At 38.4% G+C, this 20,174-nt stretch overlaps 2 protein-coding genes and 1 long non-coding RNA gene across 13 annotated transcripts; 2 read left to right on the forward strand and 1 right to left on the reverse strand.

Moving 5' to 3' along the window:
- The first annotated feature begins 7,090 nt into the window (after positions 1 to 7,090).
- Positions 7,091 to 17,664, forward strand: LOC136257941 (uncharacterized). Of its 11 annotated transcripts, none has more exons than XR_010702379.1 (7): positions 7,091 to 7,449; positions 15,790 to 16,021; positions 16,111 to 16,447; positions 16,535 to 16,704; positions 16,755 to 16,838; positions 16,891 to 17,364; positions 17,455 to 17,664. It is a non-coding gene; the product is annotated as an uncharacterized lncRNA (long non-coding RNA). The 11 variants fall into 11 exon arrangements; XR_010702387.1 differs by lacking the exon at positions 15,790 to 16,021 and having other exon boundaries at positions 16,891 to 17,030; positions 17,260 to 17,364; XR_010702386.1 differs by lacking the exon at positions 15,790 to 16,021 and having other exon boundaries at positions 16,535 to 16,708; positions 16,752 to 16,833; positions 17,455 to 17,663.
- LOC136257920 (uncharacterized) lies at positions 7,605 to 12,955 on the forward strand. The gene is made up of 11 exons (XM_066051244.1): positions 7,605 to 7,920; positions 7,975 to 8,118; positions 8,174 to 8,379; positions 8,561 to 9,007; positions 9,058 to 9,189; positions 9,240 to 9,429; positions 9,476 to 9,595; positions 9,651 to 9,945; positions 9,995 to 10,097; positions 10,147 to 10,446; positions 10,497 to 12,955. The coding sequence occupies exons 1-11, from the start codon at positions 7,785 to 7,787 to the stop codon at positions 11,409 to 11,411; spliced, it is 2,988 nt and encodes a 995-aa protein (XP_065907316.1). The 5' UTR covers positions 7,605 to 7,784; the 3' UTR covers positions 11,412 to 12,955.
- Positions 11,377 to 13,126, reverse strand: LOC136257926 (ATP-dependent DNA helicase RecQ-like). The gene is made up of 4 exons (XM_066051254.1): positions 12,813 to 13,126; positions 12,640 to 12,754; positions 12,298 to 12,580; positions 11,377 to 12,248 (listed from the first exon to the last, which is right to left on the reverse strand). Exons 1-4 carry the CDS (start codon positions 12,936 to 12,938, stop codon positions 11,438 to 11,440), a joined length of 1,335 nt encoding a protein of 444 aa, XP_065907326.1. The 5' UTR covers positions 12,939 to 13,126; the 3' UTR covers positions 11,377 to 11,437.
- Positions 17,665 to 20,174: the final 2,510 nt, after the last annotated feature.

Consider the following 20,174-nt stretch of genomic DNA (forward strand, 5'->3'; position numbering starts at 1 on the left):
GTATCCTAGCCTCCGAGAAAAGATTTTGGCTAGTTGCAAATCTCTGACTGATTTATGTACAACCTTACCATACCTACACCCTTACCATACCTACACCCTTACTATACCACAATTTTATAGTTTTATGAACAAGTGTCATGATAGGAGAGAAAATACATACAAAGTCAGCCATGTGACGGTTAATAAATACAGGAAACCAATGTTATTATTAACACCCTGTACACTGTACTTCACTTATAATCAGGTTTTGTAAATCTGTAACTCCTTGGTGGCTCATTTCTTCTTAGTGGGAATAAACACTACTTATTTTCACAGGTTTTTCACAAAAAGGAGACCAAACTACTTTATTGTAAGTTCATTCACTTATTTATAACCAATCATGAAGTAGATTTTTGCCATAAACAAAGAAATGTTCACTACATGTATACACACATAGAAGTATGGATGTCTTCATCAGTACAAGTACACAAAATAATTTGGAATTTTCAACTAGAGTAGGGACCATAGCACATTGATAAAAAGTACTGAAACAAGTTGGAGTAGTCTACGACATTAAATCATAGCAAAACAAAAAGGAGTGTTTTTCCCAAATGTGCTCAAGATACCATAATGGAAATGCATAACACTTCTTATTGTTTTACTGTGATTTAATATCGTGCACTGCTCCAGCTTGTTTCAGTACTTTTTACCGATGTGATATGGTCCCTACTCCTATGATCAACCTGTCACATAGCATTTCAAATCAAGAAAAGCACCTCTGCAATCCATGCATACCGAAAGAAAGAAATAGCGCCCTGCACCCCAGTTATATCAATTATCACCTGAAAAGTGAAGTATCCATTATGCTTCATTGTCAGCTATGTATTTTCAACCCGTTACACAGCAGTACAAATCAAGAACTGTTTGAAAAGCACCTCCGTAATTAAAATAGCCGCTATAGAAAATACAGACGATTTCTATTACAAAGGGAATCCATCACGTGCTAGCTACCACCAAATTAACACTCAATGCTGTCACTAAGATGAATGGGACACAAAGGAGGGCACTGGTAAGTCCATGAAGAATACATTGTACATACTGCGGTATGCCAAAAGGCACCTCTCATGCCGAAGCAATGTCAAACTGTGAAAAAAATCAAGTCTGTATCCTTAGCCATTGTCAAGTTACGCTTTTCTGAAGGAATCAGTCAACTACTTGGTCTGTCAGTTACTCCTGTTAAATAATTACTATTTTAAATTTCTTAGCAACTTGTTGAAAGCATTTCTGGTCAATCTGAAGGCTTGTTTGGCTTAGTTTTGGCTACCTTATCGGCGTCAAGGAAAATTGAGGCTGGTTTTTGGGTAATGTTGTAGGCCATGCCTACTCCTTTGTGATCCTATTATACAATACGTTATATGATAGGCTTGTAAATCATTGTTATTGTGAATTTGCTGACCTCTCTTATTATTAACTCTTGCCACAATGTTATGTGATTGGATTTTGGAAAACAATCCAAATCGCACATTAGAAGTTTTGAGATAAATGGTCCGGTTTTAAAGAATTCAAGTCAGTATAACTTGCCAAGGATAGCAAGCATCCCTATGAAATTTAAACAAAGATACATCAGTCTATTACCTTTCAGACCACTTCCAGTACTTGGAATAAACATGTCTCCCATGATTCATTGAAAGGGCTTCTCAAACTTTAAAATTTGTTGCATCATAACATGTACACATGTAATTCTTCAGCCAAGAGGAATGCATTCAGAGCACTTGTCCTACCAGTTTTAGATTATGCAAGTACCGTGTGGAATCCTCACACTCAGAAAAACATTTCTGAAAATCCAAAATTGTGGGGCTCGTTGGGTGTGTGGCAGCAGGTACAACTGTCATAGTCACACATGGTCAAAGTCATCTAGTGAATGTTGTCATGAGCTTCACTGGCCATCTCTTTCTACTCGTTGGAAGTATCTTACAATAGTTACCATTTATGATGTTTATCACTGCCACATTTCCTTACCTTTTTCAAGCTCCTTTTCATTTACCAATTCTTGTACAAGATCTCACTCCCTTTCGTTACAGTGTAAGCAGTCATCAATAAACTCTTATAGGTTTTCTTTTTTGGTAATGGTATCTTTTATGGAATTCTGTCCCACATGATATTCTCTCTCTTCTCACTTTAGACGAGAGTTGTATAAATTTTTGTAACACTATTTTTTTCTCTTGCTACAGTATTTAGTTATTTGTTCTGCATTGTACTAATGTCCTTGTAATGTTTGTTGTTCTCGGTTTTTGTATCTTGTGTTTTTGTAGGTGTTCCTCCTATAGGCATTTACCTTTTGTAATTACCTTACCCTTATGGTTAAACAAATAAAATAAATAAATAAATAAATACTTGCAGCTGCTTGTAGAGTTTCTCACCAAATAAGCTAGAAAATCTGAGCAGTTGGACAATCAAATTAAGCAGTATCATGAGTGCTGACGAAGGAGTGGGGGGTGGAGGGTGGTAGAGTGGGTAAGGGATAGACTTCAAAGTGGAGGAAGACCTCGATTGGAGTCCAGACTCCAAACACGAAATTACAGGGCTGTGCTGGCTCTTTAGTGGCTGATATATAGCAAAATCAACAGAAAAAATGTCTGGCCAACATTTCTAGTCCATCTACCAGCTAACCACTGATTCTTGTCAAGCTAGACCCTTCACAAGGCCAGACACCGCCATTCGAGATCTCTACACCACCCAGAAAACACGTCTGTTAAAATCAGCCTTGAGTCGTTTGAGTAGTACTGAGTGTCAAAACTAGCAGTATGATAGTGTGGCTATCCACTGGTGGTGTTAGTTTGATTTTGCCTGATGTGCGATCTGGACCGATTTTGTAAAATCTGGTCACATATAAGACTTTGTACAAATCCATATAACTTTCACATGGTCATTATTCATTACACAAACAAGACAAGTATTAACAAGCTTGACAGCTGACAATGTCACATTAGACTTATTGCAAACATATGACAGTCACTCTGTATGGCAGCTAATACTTGTTTGGTTGAGGGTGAGCACTAGTTGCATAGGACAATGTACAAAGAGTTTGCCAGCCTACAATGAACTGTATTACAAGCTTCATAAGTTGTTTGTGTAATATTGTTATTGTACGTGAATGGATTGACGTTACCATCTTTTGACTAGTGTGGGGCTCTCTCAGCTTCACCTCAATAAACATCTCAAGGATATTGCTAATTCATAAACACACATTCATGACATTCCCTAATGTTCTTTCTGATGGTTTATGAAGCCAACAATGTCATTTGCAGTGAATGCTGTTATACTTTCAGTACAATACCATTATAGAGAGTTATAGAAATGTTACAGAGTCTTTTCAATGTCAATACAGCCAACATTTTTCACATGTTCACTGAAGCATACATAAAATGTTTTATCCATGTTGGTACTAACAGTCAAGTACATTAATAGTATTATAAGTATGTACGTGTTGAGCTGAATCCTCAAAAACATTTAGTAACTCATGGATGCAATTGCACATGATCTTGAAATAAATTTGGCTCATTTGTAGTGCTACTTGACCCACTAAAAATATTTCAAAATCTATTGTTTAAATTTCTGACATGATATTACAGCCAATCAGAATTTTAGCCATGATACATTTCCTATAGGGAAGCCATAAAATGCTTACAGCCCTTTTCCGAACTTGTAATGGAGCCAATTTGCATGTGTCTGTTATTGACACCTTGGCTGTCACCATTAATCATATAGTTGACTGAAATGTTTACTCTCTTGAGAAAAAAATCCACTTTTTAATTTTTAGCTATATTTCAGAATCCAGCTCAACTTGTACATACTATAGGTACTCATCAATGTGATGTAATGTGTACACAATTGTATTACCAACAACCAGCCTGTGGTCACTAACAAGGTGTACACCTGGTTTAAATAGTACATGTAAATAGTAACATGGTACTTGGGAATTTGAAAAAAAAAGTTATGTAGTTTGTGACAATTAGCTAATTCTTTCTTCAAAATTCCAAACCTTAATTGAGAAATCATTATTTCAAATACACACAACACCAGTATACAGTGACAACTGTCAACAATGTCACTGTTGTTACTGTATTACACTATTTGTACAACCAAGAGGGGGTACAACATTACTTATACAATATTAACTCATCAACACACTACCTGGATCTCATGTTGAATGGCACATTATAGTTAATTTGTGAATACTACACTAAATATATAATACTAACCATTTAAATGATAGCCAATTAATATGTGCTAAACATGACCATATATGGTAATACTTATGGGAACACTTTGTATACAAGTCAACACACTACACATTGTATCAACTTACGAAGTACTCATTCACATCCACACCATTCTGTAGGTGTTGTTGTACATCACTGAGTCTGCCATTAATAGCAGCAACACATAATCCCCAAATGGTATACTATATAGTGTAGATGTAACAAAATTAATAACATGTCATGTACTATACAGCTACACTACTGGACACAATACACAACATGGTGGGGTGAGTTAGAGGTGTAATTTTTATCCCTATAACAAGTGGATGACTACCCCACACATAATGGGAGATGATAAAATAACATAACATATTGAATACACATGACTAAGGTATCCAAATAGAAAAGTATTAACACACAACACATCCAGACTGTGGGGGAAACTTTTGTGTATTTTGTGATTTTGCTTACAACCATGAATGTTTTTATTGTGAACCTTCATAACATGTATCGACCACAAAAAGTTTTCCACCTCAAATGATTACATTGTATGGTATCAATTGTAGTATGAGTGACATTTCCAGAGGTCACTATTTGACCTCTGTCCTTACTTGAAAACATTATCTTATATTTAAAGCACCACTGTATGTGTACAATACAGCAGGAAGGAGTATATCAAGAGACTAATACAGTATGTAGAGGCTGAGGAAGGTAGAAAATAGAAAATTTGGGGGGCTCAAAAATTTTTTGAACTGACACTTGTATGATAGCTGGAGGCTTGTTCATGGTTGCAGGGATTACAACATTGTGCAAAGCACACTCAGCATGCAAAACACACTCCAGGATCTGGGGACATGCTCCCCAGAACATTTTTTGAAAAATAGGTACTACGAGATTGAATCTGGTGGCAATTTTTATACAAAGTATTGTCAATTAAAATCTTTCAGGTACAACATAATTATGTACAATGAATCCTTCTACAATAGAGGTTTTGAAACCACGCCGATATTTCATCACATGATACCGTAACACTCATAATGTTACACAAGGTAATTATTAGAGGAGCTCTGCCCCTCTCATCTGAAAGTTGTGGAGGGTTCCAGCCTCTCTAGCCCCCACCTTCCACCACCACTGGTATATATGAGGTGAATCCAAGTGCTGTGTTTGCCTCAAGACACTCACTGAGTGTTGTACTTTTCCTATACACAAGCCTTAATGTGTTGTATAACACTTTCATGGGCAAATATTTAATGGATACAAAATGAACACTCCAAATTAAGATGACCAGAAAGCACTTTAAAGCACCGCCACACTTGCGTTATGTATCAGTGTGGGATCAGAGTGAAGTAGCCTAGAAGTATTAGACACATGTGCACCAGTCTAGTAGTGTGGATACTGCTTAGTGACAGTTCAAGTGATATGAAGTAGGTACTGGTTGTTCAGTTAGCAATTATTTTCTTTCTTGTTTGTTTGTAGGTGAAAAACTTTAGTGGCCAGTGCAGTCATCATGTGATAGAACACTATAGTTAAGTGCCTTGTGCTTTAATTCAAGATTCTTCCTTGTTGGATATTAAGACACATGCAGCATTCACATAAAGTAAGTTATATTAGTCAGCAGTGTAGGCAAAGTACGTAGTGATGTAAAAATGTCAATACATGTGTGTGTGTGTTGCATGACTGTCCACTCTGGCATATGGCAAAAGTCTAGCTACGTCACTAGGTAGTGAGTATGTATAGAGAAGGTAAAATTAGTCCAAAATTTACTGTCCTGTGTTTTTTGGTTGAGCCAGAAACTCCACCATTCCATAGAATGATGCAATTTAATTATTTTAATTCAGATTCTTATCAGATTCATGGTGATGGTTATCTTGAATATTTAACTTTATCATTAACCTGAGGTGGATTGCATGCCCTCCTTGAAGTTAATAGACATTTAATTGACATTTAATTTAACTTCACATAGCCAATAACAACACATGTGACATAGGCAAGTGATCTGCAACTACAGTCAAGGTCTTGACTGGACAAAAATTCACCTTGACTTCGTGTGTCTTAAAATGTTTCGGTGTTTGACTTCTTTATTTCTTATTTCCCAATGTGTACTGCCACTTGTACCATAATAAGTGTGGGCTTGCAAAAATAAGACATAAAATTTGCCTACATTTCAAACTTCCATTACTCAAAACTTTTTTTTATTGTATCATGCTATGGTCATGCACTCTTCTGCCGGCCCTTATTAAACGTTTAAATGGCTATTTGATACAAGTTACAGAATGCAAATATTCTATATACTAAGATATGACTGATTGTGTGGCAGGATGTAGTTTGTGCCCACCCTATAGTATTTTCACAGGTCCGGTCACATACCAACTACTTTCTTGGTATGTGTTGCCAACAGCTACGAAGAAACATAATTACAATCATAGCAACTTGTTATCTGCTGGAACTTTGAAAGATCTTGTTGGAGATTCTTACTTCTTGTGAGTTGCATTATACTTCCTGTAAACTCACACTGACATAGTTTCTGATTGTGGGTTTTGAATACATCCGGCCCACAAGTAATGCATGTAGAATGATTTTGTTGCCTTGCATGACCATTGACCTACCTAAGTACAGTCAAAAGCTAGTGACAACTCCTTACATTTGACATATGTGGTAACGTATGATCAATAGAACGATTCTGGAGTGAATTAATATACTGTACTTGTTGAGCTACACATATTTTTGCACGCATGCAGGCTACCCTTTGTACAAATACTATTAGAGTTACGTAAAAGTCTAACCTCTCTTTTCGCCATGTTGTATGAAGCATAAGCAGCGGAAGGAGAGTTGCTTTTATATACGTGCCACGCCCAGCGATGAATTTCACATTTTCACGTGATTTACTGAAAAGGATGTCAGTCGAAACGCAAGTGCCATAAAACTTCGCGAAGGTTCGAGTGAAGGTTACAATTAAAATGGCGTAACATGGACTCAGTGTAATGTATCTCGTAGTGTGAACATTTCTTACTATTTTTTGAAGTCTAAGCCGGAAAATGCAAGAAAAGAAGTTTGTTTTCTAACTTGATTCGTTTTCTACTGAGCCGGAAGAAATCGTCTCGCACTAGAGTAGAAAGTTGAATTGCGTAATGTCGTTGTCATGCTGAAAATCCAGCGAATAAAGAAGACGGACTTCGCAGAAACGTTGTGCTGGGTATCAGTAATACGTGTAAGTAAAATTAGCCAATCACACACTGCAAAACAAATTTATTCCATTGTTTACAAGTTATGTGTATATGTAGTGTACCTATATTATGTCATAACATGTATCTAGAAAGTCCTCAGTTATAATCTCTTCTTCTACATTGTACTCTTCTACTAGTCTCGCGTGGCCAGACCGCTTTTTCTCCCACGGCGCTTATCGATTAGAAATTATAAGCGCCTGCTCGGAAAAGGGTCTGGTCTGGTTAGAATTGCTGAGTCGTTCTTGACACCTCCAGGGTGGCGGAGGTGTTGAATGGCCACGTCATCTCTAAGCGCCTCTACATCGTTTTTTCACTGGGAATGGCCAGCAACCTATGGTGTGCATTCTGCTTGCAGCCTCCAAATTGCCCATCGAACGCGGACAAGTTTAAAAAGTTATTTGGAGGCAACTCTGAGAAAGAACAGAGGGTGTTAAACTGGTTGCTTTTGAGCAGAGGTAAGACATGTTTCTTCAGGCTGTTCGTGTCATTATCAGAGTAATGACACACAGGAATTCCATCTTCTATTTTCAAAAGTGATGCACGCCTTTGCATATTTTGCCAAAGGCTTTTGAAGTCAATAGACAGGCTTCAGCAAGAATTGACTACTGTTATGTTTAAAGCAGAATCCACTCTTCAAAAGGTCTGCCTAGCATGTGAGTTGCACAGATGTCTATAATTGATATTTAGTATAACGATGAACTGTTTTAGCATTTGGCATCAATCAATCACAACCAATTGATGGTGCTCAGTCAACTGTTAATTTGACTCAACTTCATGTTGCATCTCAGCCGTCCAATAGTTTCAACAATGTTCCACTACCATCTTCAGAAGGAACAGTGGAAGCAGCAACAGATGGTTCTTTGGTAGCTGCAGATAAGGATGCAAATGGTAAACTTGGTACACCGTCTGCTAAGGTATGGGGAAATCTCAAGAATACATACATGTGTGCATGCACACATGTGTATCTGTTATATGATTTGTGGTGCCAATTATAAAGTAATAGGCATGTTCTTAGTAACTATGTTTATCCTTTATTAATATTATCACAGTGGCCCTTTCCTCATACATGTGTTGTCCTAATGTGTTTTGTTACAGTTGGTAGTGGATTATCCATGTGGAGAGGAAAAAACGTTTGAACTGACACCAAACAGGAAGAGGCCCATGATGTCATTGGGAAGACGAAACTACACAGCAGCTGCCAATGGATTTACCCAAGCAGAATGCTTATCTGAGCATATACTTGATTCTGTTACACTTCAAGTCCGACATGAAATGGAATATATATGCTCGGAAGGATACAACTCTATCTTGCGTAATCCATCACCTAAGAAGATTCAGGAATTTAACTGGAGTGACATTTGTACTGAATTGCAAGCAGCTGTGCCAACACTTTTTAAGCTGCTTAGTGGCTTTCTTCCAAAGGCTGACCAGAGGTTTCTTGCATTGGTTATATGCATGTTACTGAAGAAACGCTGCAAATTCATGTCCCTAGTGCAGACTGTGATGTCCACACTCTTATATGGACAATCTGCTAAGAAGCAGGTAAATCATGAATTGAATTATTTCAGTGCTTGTTAAATTTATTCTTTTAGATCTACAACTACTTACAGCCATTTATGCTGTGCATGTCAGCATCAATGCTGCAGCCAATAATTGATGGTGTGGTTAAGAATTACAATGCAGATGTATTTCTTTGGGCAGATAATTTGAAGGAGCATTTTGAGGTTCATTTAAAGTGTTATAAGGATACGTATAAATGAATTTTATTTGATAGCTAAGATTTGACATTGGTTTAATGCCTACCCTCCCTCTGGAGAATGATGATGATGATGATGTCGCAGGTGAAGACAATCATGAAGACGATGATTATTCAGATGTGGAGAGTTGCTACAGTGATACATCACTGGACTCACCCAATTGGGAGCCCATGGAAACTGATGAAAGTGATGTCATAACATCTGAAGGTATACCAATTTTCATTGACTATACTCAAGGTAGTTTGTTTTGTAGTGAGAACTTCTGAACCACCCATCAACAGTGAACCTTCTGTGGCACCTGAAGCTTCAGGAACCAATGTTATTGTTCAAGGTTTAGTGAGAGCTGATACTACAACAGCCACTGTAACAGCAGGTTTGATTTTTTCTTACAAATTTATAGCTTTAGTATTTTTTCTTGCTGTGCATAGATGCAAATCGAACCATCAGTACAACACAGAAAGGTCAAGAGTTAGCAGCATTGAATTGTCGAGGATTTGTCCTAGTTGGGGATAATCTTGACAAAAACTTTCGTCCAAGCCATCAAAGGGAAGATAGACAGACCAAATCTCTTCACATTTTTCATTCATATGCTGTGAAAAATCGTGTGGACGTATCCTCCCTATCTGATAAACCAGCTTCAGTAGTGATTTCACCTGAGCTGTTTTTATTGACCAGAAGTGATATTTCAAAAATTTTAGAGGAGTTTAAAGTATTAATATCAAGGTAAATATATACTTATATTTTGATGTATTCTTGCTATGATTTTTTGCAGGGTTTTAGTGCAGAATGTGAAGAGATTTAGTAACCAGGTGAAGAAAGTTACTTGGCATATTCCTTCAAAACATGAAAAAGAAATGGCTGCAAAGTCTGTAGTGGTAAGTATTGCTATTAATGTTATTGCTAATTATGAGCATGTATTTATAGGTCCCATTAGGTGTGGAGTTCAAGAATGAAGCATACATTGTTGACATGTCTCAAATTATGAAAAGTTATAACAAGTACGTACCAGTGGAGGAATCTGTTACTACCATTAATGTGAATGGACGTGAACATACCTATGACAGCTCTCGTTTGTACCAATTGCTATTTTTTGGTGACCAGCTTACAGTTGCTAGAGCTCGGGGAGCGGCAGTGCTAAGAGAGCCAGAGAAGAAGCGATTAGAAAGACTCGCAGGATTTGTACCTACCATAGCCGATTGGCATGCTAGGATGTGCCTGGTGCAGGTATGTCTGTACTACCAGTCAAAATAATTTTTTATACTTTTACCATTTAGGTGATTTGGGGGAGGTTTTTTAGTAATAAATCACATGAGCGAGGTACACTAAACCAGCTCAAGCACTTGGTTAACCGAACTGCTGTTGGGGCTAATCCGAAGAACAACATGAAACCTACTGAAGATTTTCTTACTGTTGTCATGTGCGCCCATGTAGCAGCAGCAGCCAAGCAGCTAGAGACAGCTGGAAATACAATTGAAGACTGCAATGCAGTTGCTGGGAATATTGTAAGCTATTTTGTCAATATCATGCCATCTGATGGAACACAGCCTTCACCTGTAAATGACAGCAGGTTTAACTATGCTACTGATCTGCTTACAATGTGCCTTGTATGGCATGGCTTTCATGATGCAGTGAGAGAGGGGGATGGTGACAGGATTGTTCTGTACTGGAAGCTGCTGCTACCTGTGTTTCAACAACAAGGTCGCTATAACTATGCTAAAGAAGCATTCTTGCTTTTGGCACAGACTTTGTACCTGTCTGAACGTAAGGCCACTGAGTTAAAGTGGAATCGCACTGTAAACACCAGTGGAAGGACTGGATGTAATATTCCGTGTGACCTCCATATGGAACACTTGAATGGGACTCTGAAGTCCATGTTGCGTAATATGGGATCCAATACAAAAGACTCTTCTGTAGACAGGGCAGCCAAGTCATTAGGGGTGGTATCACAAATTTGTAAAACATTTGAAGCTGAAAATGGTATAGCAGTTGCAAAACCCTTCTCATCTTACCCTTCCTTTACAAAAGATTTGGAAAAGATGACTGCTGTTCTCATTGATGAAAAGGTGTTCAGCAAACAAGTGGGACGTAGAATAAAGATGTATAATAAACAACCATTTCTCGCATCCCTAAAGTGGGAGAAAATCAATGAGTGGGTTAAAAGTAAAATATTGAAACTTGAAATTTTGTAATTTAATGCCATGTAAGTTATTATGTTTCACAAATTATTACACTGTTGACATCCACATAAAGAACTACAAAGGTCACAACATCGACAGCCAGTTATACACTGCTTGTCTTTGCTAAACAAAAAAAATTTAAATAATAAATACCTACGACAATAACCAGTGTTTGCTGCATAATCCTTAATTGGTTTGGTGGAATTATATGAACTGTTGCTGTAAAGTATAGCATCAGCTGGAATTCCATTTCTTCCGGCTCTCCCTGTTTGTTGCACCAGATCCTCCAGTGTCGGTGGTAGTCCCCAATTAATTACTCGGGAAATGTCTGGAATGTTAACTCCCATCCCAAACGCACTGCTGGCAATTACCACCCTGAGAATGGAATCCATCTTACTGAATTCATCGATAATCGATTCCCTATGTTCATTACTTGATACTGCTGTAAATGATGTCAAAAGTCTCAGTTCAACAATATGTTCAAATCCTGGAGGTTCAGATATCTCATGGCCAAGTTTGACTTTTACCATAGAAAATACTTCAGCACATTCTATGAGCGATTGGCAAAAAATCACAGTCTTTGGTGTGTTTACACGACTAGAGATAAGTTCACTGGCAATGGTAGTTGTGAACTCTTCTAGAGTTATAGACGGCTTTACAATGTATTTAATGTTTGATCTATCCAAATTCAAGCCAACCATAATGGGATCATCCATGGCCAGCTGCCTCTTCACTGTGGCAACAGTCTGCTCAGTGGCTGTAGCAGTAAGTGCCATTACATTGACAGATTTAGGCACCAAGCTTCTTAGAGATCCTATTTTGAAGAAAGCTTTCCGAAATTTTTCACCCCTGCACATAAAAAAATTGATATTAAGAGTCAATCACACCTTGTTCTTACCACATCTGAACACAATGAGCTTCATCCACTACAACTGCCACTAGTCTCTGCTGGTAGTTGCTTTTCTGCAACATATCACGAAACCTTCGATTGTTTAAAATATTCTCTGGGCTTATATACACTAATTGTACTTCCCCTTTAAGTACTCTCTTTACGGCAGTGTTATCATCTTGTGCTTTCCCAACAAATTCTACTGAGACTCCAGTAGGTGCAAAGTTCTTCTTTTGGTCCACCATCAAAGCAATTAATGGTGTAATGACAACAACAATGCTACCAGCACAACCTTCGTTAACATTAAACAACATATTTAGACATATTGCACAAAAATTTCAAGAAACTTACCTAACATAAAATCAAACAGTAATGGTAGAATAGCATAAATCACTGATTTGCCATACCCAGTTGGCAAAATACCAAACACATCTTTGCCTTTAACAAATGCTCGAACAGCTTCCTCCTTTACATTAACAGAAAACATTGAACAATGCGAGGAACAAAGAACGACACTCTTATACCTGTTTCGGCTTTAACGGAGCAAGGCCCATAGTCGTCAATGTACATGACAACGCGTCCTGAAAACTCAGACGAGTTCGAGGATGAGTTTCATGTTGCTGTGGTGAAGGTTCAGGTGAAGCATCCATACCGAGCCATACCGAGATCCATACTCTCCATAGTGAAAAAACGATGTAGAGGCGCTTAGAGATGACGTGGCCATTCAACACCTCCGCCACCCTGGAGGTGTCAAGAACGACTCAGCAATTCTAACCAGACCAGACCCTTTTCCGAGCAGGCGCTTATAATTTCTAATCGATAAGCGCCGTGGGAGAAAAAGCGGTCTGGCCACGCGAGACTACTCTTCTACATCTAAATCACTGTTTTCAGTTTCATGTTCTTCATTGTCACTCTTTGTGTCTTCATCAACTATGTTGGTAATAGGAGTCTCAGTTTGTAGGTTAGAACATTCTTGACACAAACGAGCTGGTCCGCAATGCCTCGCTTTCTTCCTGCAACCACAATTAGCTGTTCTACACCCCTTTTTTGCAGCTACACCCCTTCATCAAAAAGTCTATTGACTTTTGAACTCTACTCTGTATTTCAGGAGCTTCCCAGTCAAATGTGTACCCATCATGTGATTCATTCCAGCCACTTTCTTCAGGTATTGGCAATGATGTGTATACATCTTCTGATGAATTATGCCACAACTGACTAGTCCAGCATGAACGGAGCCAATGTCTCCACAGCGCCGTGATAGATGGAACTCTGTCTTCTTCATTCAGTATTCTTCCACCTACCACTTTATGGATTTCTGTTAGCCAAAGTTCGTGTTTATTTCTACTAGGTAAGGTGGAGTCTATGGAATTGTAAAGGTGAAATGGAGCCTGGTGGCTGTCATTATTAGCTTTAAATGCAGATAGATTTTTTTTGAAGTAGCATGTGCCCACAAGTCGTACAAAGGATAAAAATCCACTGTCCTTCGTAGTCCTACTGGTGTCAAATAACTTACCTGGCATGTCTCTTCCACTTATAAACTTTGCGTGTTAAAAAAATGTGTTAAGGATAGTAGCTTTACCTAATGTCTTAAAATATAATATATAGTCACATCCTGTACTAATAAAAAGTGTTTGCATAATGGCTCCAAGATTTTCTTTGGGCACAATACTTAGATCAGGGTCATGCATAAATGCAGTTTTCAGGTTACTCATAGAAAGATACTTCGTGTCTGATGAGTGTGGTACATTTAGTTGAATGATATAGTTCTTTGATGGTTGACTTACAAGGTGTAGACCAATGTTATAAACATCTGTGTCTGGTGAGTATATTAAAATATTTGTTGGCACTAGACTGTGTGGCGTGCCTCCAGATCCTGTGGTCTGCTTCTTCTACATTTGAGTAATACTGTGATAGGCTATCTGCTATAATTTCATCTGCACATATGATCCAAGCTAAATCTTCATTATTTCCTGTGAAGCAGCCAGCAACCACTAAACGTTGGTGGTTCTTTAACAAGAATCTGCCTTGTTGCATTATTGACAGACCAATTGCCTCAACAATTGATCATTTGCACTGTCTGCATTCCAAAAAATTTTGCCACCCACTAGGTGTAGTTGATTGGGGCATGAATGAGATGTGTTGATGCTCGCTGATTGTTTTATGCTGTAAGGACCTCTTGTGTTGCTCAAACTGTTTAGGATTAAAGTTTTGTCGTCCAGGCTGATCAAATATCAAGTGCACTTCATCAACATAAGCCTTATAGTAGGACAAAACAGATTGATTACAAAGCAGTTTGGTATAATGTAAAATAGTCTTTGTTTGACGTAGTGGCCGGGTGTTAATTATAAACATGGCATCAATTATAACAACCTGTGGTGATAAGGATAGGTAAGATGTAAAAACTGGAGGATCAGCTGATATATACCTACTAGTTAATTTATCAGTCCATTTACTCTTACTGGCCTTATGAGGGTATCCATCTTCATCTGCAATAGCCCGAGGTAACACTGAAAACTGAGCATTCAATGTATCATATTGTAAATTTGAGTGTTTACACCATGTTAACTGACAATGCAGGCACTTTATTAAATGCTTCTGTTCTTGCTCTTTTGGATTTCTTCTCTTGGCTTTACATTTTGCAGGTTTCATCGTCAACAGTCTATGTCGTCTCAGTGGTGCTTTTACTGAACTTGGTTGGTGTAATGTGATGTTCTATATGGTCAAGATAAGCTTGTGTGCCAATTTGATGAAAGTTCAGCATGTCCGTTTCTTGTTCAAGGGTAGCTTTTTCTCCACTAAAAACATTTAAAATTCCTCTATTGTGTGATGGTGTTATAGTCAATAAATTATTAGTTCTAATAAGGGAACACATTTGCTTGACATTTCCCTTACTTTGGTAGATTTGTGGGGTACTGTCTAAGATGGCGTTTGAAGGTGGTTGATTACTCTTTCTTTCTGGAAATAACTCATGGATGATATTCTTATAAGCCTTAATGAGGTAGTTAAAAAATAATGTTTTGTTTCTGAAGGTTTGACTTTGTGGGATGTGTAACAGCAGCTTTCAGGTCCTTGTTTATACACATTTCATGTGCTTCGTCTAGTGCAATAGTACACCGCCTGCGTCCAGACATACTGACAGTAAAACCACCATTTCTAAGGCACTGCAAAACTTCTGATGGAAAGCTCTCAATGTCAGCTATATGGTAAGGTATAATTCTTTCATAAAAGTCCCTGTTAAATGCTGAAAATAATGGACTCATTATTTTAAGGCTGGATAAACGTAAATTCCAATTGCTGCTTCTGATTGCCAGGTATAAGGACAAGTAGCTAAAACAATCTATGAATACAAACTGGTACCAAAATTTTATTGTGTTGTCATTGAAGGCCAATTGTTCAATCTATGATTTGTTATTGTCTCAGGATAATGGTCACATATACACTTTTGAACAATATATGATTGAAGTTTGGTTTTTAACGCATCTTGCTCATTCTTTTCTTCAGAATTTTCTTTATTTAAAGTTTTCAATTGTGAGAGTACTACAGACAGTACTGCTAATGGAGTAGAAACCGCTTCATGTAAAGACTTACATAGATTCTTAACGGGAATTGTTCTTGGACGTTTTGGTCCCACTTTTCCTAGCTTGTGAGGAGAGTTAGATGGCGATAGTCTGTCTAGATGCTGTTGCTTTCTAGTAGTGCACTGATCTGGATCTTCTTGTAACGGAATTTGTAGGTTTGTGTTTGTAATTGTAATGTTACTTACTGATGTAGAATTGTTAATGTTTACCATCTGTGATTCACTGTTTTCACCACTCACTGTAGAATCTTCAACTGGTTTATTGATGGACATGCTGTTACCTTGACTACTGAATATGCCATTTGGATCAGGTTGGACCAGTTGCAACTGTTGTTCCATGAAAGCTACGTTGCTGATCCCCACAGTAAATAACTTTGAAGCATGTCAAAATTGTCCACTGATGCTACTGTGAATACGTTTGGAGAGATTTCATTTCATATGCTAGTCTGACACTTCAGCTGGGCATGTTCAGTGACAAACCTGTCATGAGTGTCTGGTAAGCTGACACAACCAAGAATTCTCATCAACTGGTGTGAACCACTGCATACTTCAACTACATCAGAAAGCAGATGGTGAAAGAAGGTTGGTTGTTTCCTGTTGGTGCTAAATTGTAAAAGGCATATTATAAAAAAGGTATGTGCTAATTTTGTCTGTTCATTTATATGGCAGTGTTGACGTTCACGTGCCGTACTGGTGGCTGTCAAAAGAAACTTGACTAATAGTGGATCTACATTCTGGAGACATTCAGATATGCTAAATTGTGATGGATCGATAATTGAGCTGGCAGATGACTGTTTCTTGTTCTCCTCATGTACCATGTCATTGACAATGCACCCTGCGTAAGTTAGTACTTGCTCCTTGCTTAGCAGTGATTTATCATACTTAGCAGGTTCATTGTAGCAGCTATTGCTTGCCTGCAATGTACTTAAGGCCCATGAAAGACTGATGATGGGATCTACCCCACTACGGTAAAGTATGGTGCCAATTTGTTTGTGTACACATTTGTAAAGTAAATATGATTCCAGATAAACTATTAGCTGATGTAACAGCCACCTAGATGAAAACTGTACACTGGTTTCACCTAACTCCAGGGACAGTTCTAGTGAATTAACATTGCCACTGTCAGTCCACCCATAAGACTCCAAAAATATCGTACAAACCCAAGGTAACAACACAGCCTTTCCTACTAACAGATGCTTAGCAACATACAGAACAGCAGCAACTGTTGGCTTAGTTACAGTATCTGCTGTGTTCTCACACGTGTGCTTCCAAATTGCTATTGAATCATCATCCGACCCATTTTGTTCCCTTTCCAGTGATTTAATTACACTGCAGTGCATTAAGTTTTGCTTGAAGTGGCTCATTACACTTTGGATTACTGCACTTTCTAACAGGTCTTGGTGATTTGTATTTCCACTTTGGCATAAAGTAAGGGTCATTGTGGTGTCGTTCAGCCTCTATGAAGTGAGACTTACATATGGAACTGCTGTCAGTAGGAGGTGAGTCTAAATGGAGCAAGAGAAATTTTTGCTCCTTTGATCCCCAGTTACCATATATTGTGTCATTCGCTTATCCGTACTTCCACACAGAATACACTGCTTGGGAGTACTACCATCAGAAGTGCTGGCACTGTTATGGACTTCATCAGTGGCATTAGATGATCTATGTAGCAGCTGCAAATACATAATAATATTGTTTAAATCAAATATTTAGTTGTCAGTGTATAATTCTTTACGCGACAGCTAGACACTTAATTCTAATGGCTTGTTATGTTGATCTAAGACTGTTTAATAAGTGGTAAGCTTTATAGAGCGATTGATGTGCAGAAACGATTTTGTACCACTACTGAAAATGAAGTGCAAGATTTTTACCTTTACTTGCTCGCAACCCCACGTGTTTGGTGTTGATTTAAAGCCCTTTCATTGCTTTTCGTGTCTTCCAAGTTATGAAGCCATACCATAAAGGAAACGGAACTTATAGCTAATTAAAGTGAGAGCATGCTCACAGTAGCGGCAACCGCAAGCCAGCTTGCTTGGGATACCGCACATCGGTGTTAGACGCAATATGTGAAACTGCGCATTTTGTGAATTCCTAAATTGCGCAGGTGTCGTGCTCAGGGCCGCCCACAGGGAGGGCAACTGGGCCATTTTGCCCCCGGCCTGAAAGGGGCCCCATGAAGAGCCTCTTGCATACCTGTTTAAAAGATCGATATACTCTAATAGAGCAGTCACAGTATTCTTCAGAGGAACAGTGTAGCAAGCTTATAGATAAGGAGATATGGTTGGTGAGTGGTAGTTATTGTGATTGTCAGCAGGTTGTGACCTTTTTTTTTTTTTTGTTGGTCTTCAACTTATAGCTTGGGTGAAGTTGTCATTCAGAATGGAAACCTCCTTGCCTCTGGGGCCCCACTTTAACTCTTTGCCCTGGGCCCTTTAATTTCTCTGGGCGGCTCTGGTCGTGCTGCCATGTGGCAAGGCGAGATGCGACACGTACAGCCTGTTGTATCGGTTTCCGACCTACTGTCGTTCCAAGTGTTGGATCACGAGATTTCCTCGTGGCAGTGTATGCGAGGTGTGAATTTCAGGTGGGGTCTATTCTACGGAACGGAACGATGGACTAAACCACGGAACGGACCGCTTTCTCAAATTGAAGCTTGCAACTTACCATTGCTGAAACTACCCTTACAAGTTATCAGTGGCACCTCCAGTGGGTCATTAAACATAAGATAAAAATAATTAAAGGATCGATTGTGGTTTCCTGTTAGTTGTCATTAGTAACGAAGTATTAATTGTGGGATGAGCTGTATCAGTGATGGTTCATCTACGGATATATCAAGAAGGGCACTTTATGTGTGGCCACTTTCCACTCCTTTCCATCAATTTTTTAACAACAATATTAGCATAAAAACTGTTAATGTAATCCAGCATGAAATTTTATTACGGGTCAATTATGCAACTAGGGGACCAGCAAGAAGGCTACAGAGTAATGTTGTTTTAATTAAGAACCAATTGAATCAAGAGGTCTTAGGCTGTGTGGCTCCTCAGGGAACTTACAAACTGTGTGGATCAAATCACCAGCTGGTCTGGGATTGTCACATAAAACTGTTGACTACATCACAGACCAGCTGGTGAGACCAGTTGGTAGTTGGAAAAGGCAGTCTATACACTGGGAATTAAATGAAATTGTTCGATATTCTTTCCACTACCTGAACTAACTAACATGTTGGTATAATGTGGTCAGTCTAAACAGGACCTACCAGTGTTTATACACTTCACAGCCTCTGATACTTGTGATATCTATTGTAGAGTAATAATTGGCTATAAATTCACCACTTAGCAGGGAGTAGTGATGATGTCACTAATACCTGCTACAACTTGTTTGACCATTAAATTAACCACAATCAAATATGACAAAACCACATCCTTCACGCACCACTACAAAGAAATTCCTGTACAAAAAAATCTTACATGTTGCTTCGTTTAAACTAACAATTCAGTATATCACAGTAGAATCTCTCAAATCCGACATCTGCATAACCCAGAATCCTATTTAGTCTGTTATGTTATTTACTAATGCACCTATCAATGTTATCCCCACCTCCCCCCTCCCGGGTGTAGTGGGGGAAATGGTGGGGATTTGACTTTTTGAAAAATCAAATTCTCCACCCACTGGGGAACAGCTAGTGGTCAAATCTCCATGTAGTATCGCTGGAATAAACTTTAGGAAACAGATTAATTTTCATAGCTCGCAAGCTAAAGCAAACGCCTAAAATTTCGAACGGTCAAATGCCCCACTAGTGGGACAAAATTTCTGATCAAATCGGCAAAAATCCCCCACTAATCCCTTAGTAAGCCCGGGAGGGGGGTAGTGGGGCTTAACATTGATAGGTGCATAACACCTTTGTATAGAAAACAGTCTCTAAAAGCTGTAATGCTTACAAAATCTAAAATAAAGAAATTGTGTGTTTTACCTGTAATTTACTACATAATCTGACATAATTCTAGACACTGTACAATGTCAGATTACAGAGGCGACTTCAAAATCTAACAACCTCTCCCATTGAGTATAAGATTATGAGAGTTTGACTGTATATCAGTTATACAAGCACTATTATTTTATACCTGAATGCCAAACTATACAGTGACTATTCTATTAGAATAGTCTCCAACTACCAAAAAAAATCTACGCATAATTGCATATAACATACAATATCAATGGTAATATCACCAACCTGTAACAGCCAAAATATACATGAACATATTATGCGAACAGTAGATGATCAGCTGCATGTAGTCCATAGCTACACACC

This window comes from Dysidea avara, chromosome 6 (genome assembly GCF_963678975.1).
Source record: "Dysidea avara chromosome 6, odDysAvar1.4, whole genome shotgun sequence".
NCBI lineage: Eukaryota > Metazoa > Porifera > Demospongiae > Dictyoceratida > Dysideidae > Dysidea > Dysidea avara.